General features: G+C 32.1%; 1 protein-coding gene and 1 pseudogene across 1 annotated transcript; both read left to right on the top strand.

Moving 5' to 3' along the window:
• Positions 1-639: 639 nt before the first annotated feature.
• Positions 640-2,738, top strand: LOC123885630 (annotated as a pseudogene).
• Positions 2,739-2,888: 150 nt separating this feature from the next.
• Positions 2,889-4,212, top strand: LOC123886637. The gene is made up of 3 exons (XM_045935940.1): positions 2,889-3,303; positions 3,586-4,113; positions 4,208-4,212. The coding sequence occupies exons 1-3, from the start codon at positions 2,889-2,891 to the stop codon at positions 4,210-4,212; spliced, it is 948 nt and encodes a 315-aa protein (XP_045791896.1).
• Positions 4,213-6,150: the final 1,938 nt, after the last annotated feature.

Raw genomic sequence — 6,150 nt, 5'->3', positions numbered from 1 at the left:
GCTATTATCAATCTCTCACTTGAGTTGATTTAACCCATATTCCCCACAAATATTGTAACCCTCTCAAGTCTTTCTTTCATGTTAGATTGAGTGTTTGTGAGAAAGTCTTTTCGAGTGAAGAAAAGCATTTTGAGTGAAAGTCTTTTCGAGTGAAGAAAAGCATTTGTGTAAAAGTCTTTTCGAGTGAAGAAAAGCAGATTGTATTGATCCAGTTGTGATCAAGTTTTTGATGCGAAGCAGAAGGTTTTGATCTGAGCATTTTTAGTGGATAATCTCACAAGGACTGTGAGGACTGGACTAGCCCAAGTTGGGTGAACCAGGATAACTTCTGTGTGTTTTTCTCTTGGACTCTAAAATCCTTAAAACATACTAAACTAACTAACTGAGTAATACCAGAGTGCTATGGGCCTTAAACATTTATTTATTCAGCAACTAACTTAATATTTATATTGTTCAGTTATATTTTATTGTTGCTAACTATATTTCTTTTTATATTGTTAATATTGAACTAACCAATTAAAAGAAATATTGTCTTGAGTTATTTTAAACTAACTTAAAAGATTTTAAAAAGGGTCACAATTCAAACCCCCCTTTCTTGTGACATTTATTGCTACTTCAATTGGCATCAGAGTCTGTCTCTACAGGTTTATACACTTAACAAGTGTTAGAGGAAAAAGATTCAGGAAGAAAAATGTCAAAAGAAAGATACATTCCAGAAGGAGGATCTGCTTCAAGACCACCTTTGTTCACTGGAAAAAATTACTATTTTTGGAAAAATAAAATGCAATTGTTTTTAAAATCTCAAGAAGTAGGAATGTGGCGCATAGTCACAGAAGGAGATTATGTTCCTACTGTAACTTCTACTGAGGGAGTCGTTTCAGACAAACCTGAAGATGCATGGACAACTGCTGAACAACAAAAGGTACTCCTAAACTCTAAAGCTCATTTATTTCTATCCTGTGCTCTAAGCATGGAAGAAAGTGAAAGAGTAGATGAATGTGATACTGCTAAAAAGGTTTGGGACACTTTACAAGTTCACCATGAAGGAACTAGTCATGTGAAAGAAACAAGAATAGACATAGGAACTAATAAATTTGAAACTTTTGAAATGATTGAAAACGAAACTATTGATGAAATGTTTTCAAGATTTACTACTATCATAAATGAATTAAGATCTCTTGGAAAAACTTTTTCAACTAATGATAGAATTAGAAAACTTTTGAGATGTCTTCCAGTCACTTGGAGACCAATGGTTACTGCCATTACTCAAACTAAAGATTTGAAAACACTTCCCATAGAAGATCTTATTGGTACTTTAAAAGCTCATGAAGTTATTCTTCAAGGAGATAAACCTTTAAAAAAGGAAAAAACCATTGCTTTAAAAGCTTCTCAAAAAGATATAAGTTTTTTAGAAGATGACTCTAAGGAATTAGAATCTACCCAAGAAGAGGCAGAAGGAGAACTAGCTCTCATTTCTGGCAAAATCCAACGTATGTTAAGAAGAAGAGATCAAATTAGAAGAAACTTTTCTTCAGGAAAAGATATGCAGAAAAATGACTTTGACAAAAGTCAAGTGACCTGCTTTGGTTGCAACAAACTTGGACATTACAAATCAGAATGTCCCTTAAACAAATCACCCAGAAATTTTCCCTTCAAGAAAAAATCCATGTTAGCTACCTGGGATGATGATGATGAATTTGAAACAAATAAAGAAGAAGAAGAAGCCAACATCTGTCTAATGGCAGATTCAGAAAATGATGAGGTATTTCTCTTTGATAAAACTCATCCTTATGAAGAATTAGAAACTAATTTTGATAGTTTATTACATGATTCTGAATTCTTATCCAAACAATGTTTTTTATTACAAAAAGAAGTTTCTGAACTAAAAGAAGAAAAGAAAAAACTTCAAATTGATATTCTTAATTTTGAAAAAATTAACAAAGACTTAATTTAGTCAAAAGAAAAACATGTTTGCTCTAGTGTTTTATCTAAGAAAATAGATGAAAATGTTGTGTTGAAAAATGAAATAAAAGAACTGAGAAATGATCTCACTGGGTTTATAAAATCAACTGAAACTTTTCAAAACATTATGGGATCACAATCTCAAGCTCTTAACAAAAATGGCTTAGGTTTTAATGAAGTTAAAAACAAAATTTTTGAAAATGTTCTTTTGCCAACAAATAGAGATTTTAAGTTGAGATGTTCATTTTGTAACAAAAATGGTCATCATGAATCAATTTGCTATCAAAAAGAAAGTTATGAAAGTTTTTACTATGAACCAAAACGTTATCGTCACTTGGAAAGAAAAAATAAACATTGTTCATTTTGCAAAAACTTTGGGCATCTTGAAAAAGAATGCTATTTTAAGAATAAACAAACTGTGAAAACTAACCCTCAAGGACCCAAGTCATTATGGGCACCTAAACGAAAATCTCAAAATGCAGGGATACTATCAAGGTGCAAAGAAAAAGCCATGGTTTTTGGACAGTGGCTGTTCAAAACACATGACAGGAGATAAAAGGTGTTTTCTCTCCTTCATCAAAAAAGAAGGAGGGTCAGTTACGTTTGGTAATAATAATACTGCACAAATAAAAGGAAAAGGTATTATAGGTAATAATGATTCTGCAAAAATTGAAGATGTTCAATATGTAGAAGGTCTAAAACATAATTTACTTAGTATTAGTCAATTATGTGATAGTGGTTTTGAAGTTATTTTTAAACCAAATATTTGTGAAGTCAAACAAACTTCATCAGGAAAAGTTTTCTTTTCCGGATCAAGAAAGAAAAATTTGTATGTTTTATACTTAGATGACATTCCAGCTGAATCATGTTTTATGTCTATCGAAAAAGATAAATGGATTTGGCACAAAAGAGCTGGTCATATAAGCATGAAAACAATTTCAAAATTATCTCAACTTGATCTAGTAAGAGGTCTTCCAAAAATTAAGTTTGACAAAGATAAAATCTGGGAAGCTTGTGTAAAAGGAAAGCAAGTCAAAAGTAGTTTTTATTCAAAAGATTTTATTTCAACTAAAAAACCTCTAGAACTACTTCACATTGATTTATTTGGTCCTGTCAACACCACTAGTCTTGGTGGAAAACAATATGGTTTTGTTATAGTTGATGATTTCTCCAGATACACATGGGTTTTGTTTTTGAAAAATAAAGATGAATCTTGTGATGCTTTCCAAAACTTTTGTAAACTTGTTCAAAATGAACAAAGCTCAAATATCATCTCTGTCAGAAGTGATCATGGAGGAGAATTTGAAAATTCATCTTTCAAATCATTCTTTGATGAAAATGGTATTTCTCATAATTTTTCTTGTGCAAGAACTCCTCAACAAAATGGAGTTGTTGAAAGGAAAAATAGAACTTTACAAGAAATGGCAAGAACAATGTTAAATGAATCAAATGTTGAAAAATATTTTTGGGCTGAAGCCATAAGTACTTCTTGCTATATTTTAAATAGAGTTTCAATAAGAAAAATTCTAGACAAAACTCCATATGAACTTTGGAAAAATAGAAAACCAAACATATCATATTTTCATATTTTTGGATGTTTTTGTTATATCTTAAACACAAAAGATAATCTTGGTAAATTTGATTCAAAATCAGATAAAGCTATTTTCTTAGGTTATGCTACTAATTCTAAAGGATATAGAATTTATAACTTAAAAACTCAAACCATGGAAATAAGCATGAATATTATCTTTGATGAATTTGATGATCTTATAATGCCATCAATTGATGATGAGCAAGAAAGACTAACTTCTCAGGATGTTCCAAATCAAAAGAAAGAAGATGATCCTCTTCTTCCTCCAAAAACCTTAAGGATTGTGGGGAATCATCCTCAAGATCAAATCATTGGAAGTTCCACTGATGGAATAAGAACAAGACTATCATTCAAAGACAATGATAACAACATGGCAATGATCTCTCAGATAGAGCCAAAATCCATTGGCGAAGCCATTATTGATAATTCATGGGTAGAAGCAATGAAAGAAGAACTTCTTCAGTTTGAGAAAAATCAAGTATGGTTACTTGTTCCATCTCCTACAGATCATTCAATCATAGGAACAAGATGGGTTTTTCGAAACAAGCTAGATGAGGAAGGTAAGGTTATTAGAAACAAGGCAAGACTTGTTGCTCAAGGATATAACCAGCAAGAAGGTATTGATTACGATGAAACTTTTGCTCCAGTTGCCAGGTTAGAAGCAATAAGAATTCTTTTAGCATATGCATCACATAAAAATATTAAGTTATTTCAAATGGATGTTAAAAGTGCTTTTTTAAATGGTTTTCTAAATGAAGAGGTTTATGTTCATCAACCTCCTGGTTTTGAAAATGAAAAGAAAAAAGATCATGTGTTCAAACTTTCAAAAGCTTTGTATGGTCTAAAACAAGCTCCAAGAGCTTGGTATGACAGATTAAGTGCATTCTTAATCAAGAACAATTTTTCTAGAGGAAAAATTGACACAACTCTTTTTACAAAAATTGATAAATTGGATTTATTAATTGTTCAAGTCTATGTTGATGATATTATTTTTGGATCAACAAATGAAAAATTATGTGAAGATTTTTCCCATCTCATGCAAAATGAATTTGAGATGAGCATGATGGGAGAACTGAGATATTTTCTTGGTTTACAAATTAAACAAGAAATGAATGGAATTTTTATTTGTCAAGAAAAATATATTAAAGATCTTCTCAAAAAATATAAAATGAATGAAGCCAAAATTATGGCAACTCCCATGCATCCATCTACAAATTTGGATAAAGATGAGGAAGGAAAAATTGTTCCTGAAAAGGAATATAGAGGTATGATTGGATCTCTATTGTACTTAACTGCAAGTAGACCAGACATAGTTTTTGCAGTAGGTTTATGTGCACGTTTTCAAACTTCTCCTAGAGAATCGCACCTAACTGCTGTTAAAAGAATTTTCAGATATCTTGTCGGTACTACTAATCTTGGTCTTTGGTATAGCAAAGATTCTATTTTTGATTTAATAGCTTATTGTGACGCTGACTACGCTGGAGACAAAATTGAAAGAAAAAGTACAAGTGGTGCATGCCAATTTCTTGGAAAAGCACTCATAAGCTGGTCATGCAGAAAACAAAACACGATAGCATTATCTACCACTGAAGCTGAATATGTGTCAGCTGCAAGCTGTTGCTCTCAAGTTCTATGGATTAAAAATCAGCTTGAGGATTTCTCAATAAGGTACGAAAATGTACCTATTTATTGTGATAATACTAGTGCAATTAATTTGTCAAAAAATCCCATTCAACATTCAAGATCCAAGCATATTGAGATAAAACATCATTTTATTAGGGATCATGTTAATAAAAAGGAAATTGAATTGATTTTCGTTGACACTGATAATCAACTAGCAGATATCTTCACTAAACCTTTAGTAGAAGATCGTTTTAATGTGTTAAAAGAGAAACTAAAAATCATCCAAAATCCTAATATAAAATGATTATCCTAAGAAAGGAAATCTTATCTTTTATGACAACCTTCTTAAATGATCAGTTTAAAAAGGGCTACTACAATTTGTGATCATTACCCCAAATTAAGTTTTCCCTTCCCAATACAACCCTTCAAATCACTCCTCTTTTCTCTCTTTCTCGAGTACACAAACACTTCCCAAACCAATCACATCATTCACTCCTTTCACACTCCAACCATTACACTTCCTTCACTCTCCCACCGTACTCATCATCATCATCTAAACCTTTCTTCTTCCTTCATCCTCTTCACATCACCACCATGAGAACCAAACAAACAGCCAGGCGAGCTCCTCCGTTCAACTTCAACCATTCACCACCACGGTTCCGCAATCCATCATCACCACCACCATCTTCATCTTTCCCTTTAAACCTAAAACCTCTTCAAACACTCCTCCCTCCTTACTATGGTCAACCACCACCAAATCCAGTTGAACCATCTCAAAATCAAAACCAAACACCATTACATCTCAAACCAAAAACAAAGAAAAAGAAACCATCTTTCTCTGCTCCTCCTCGTCGTTCTCAGAGATTAAGGGAGAACTTTGCAAATCAAAAGACTCAGAGCAATGCTGAAAAAATCTTCGTGGATATTGAATCATCAGATGAAGAAGAAAATGATGAGGAAGAAACCTTTGTTCC

This window comes from Trifolium pratense, linkage group LG5 (assembly GCF_020283565.1).
Source record: "Trifolium pratense cultivar HEN17-A07 linkage group LG5, ARS_RC_1.1, whole genome shotgun sequence".
NCBI lineage: Eukaryota > Viridiplantae > Streptophyta > Magnoliopsida > Fabales > Fabaceae > Trifolium > Trifolium pratense.
This window is presented reverse-complemented; position numbering and strand designations above follow the sequence as displayed.

Excerpts from the sequence above, each read along its gene's own strand:
- LOC123886637 (XM_045935940.1), top strand. The coding sequence starts at position 2,889 with ATGAAAACAATTTCAAAATTATCTCAACTTGATCTAGTAAGAGGTCTT. Across the intron at positions 3,304-3,585 it reads ATCATTCTTTGATGAAAATG|ATAATCTTGGTAAATTTGAT; the intron begins GTATTTCTCATA and ends TAAACACAAAAG.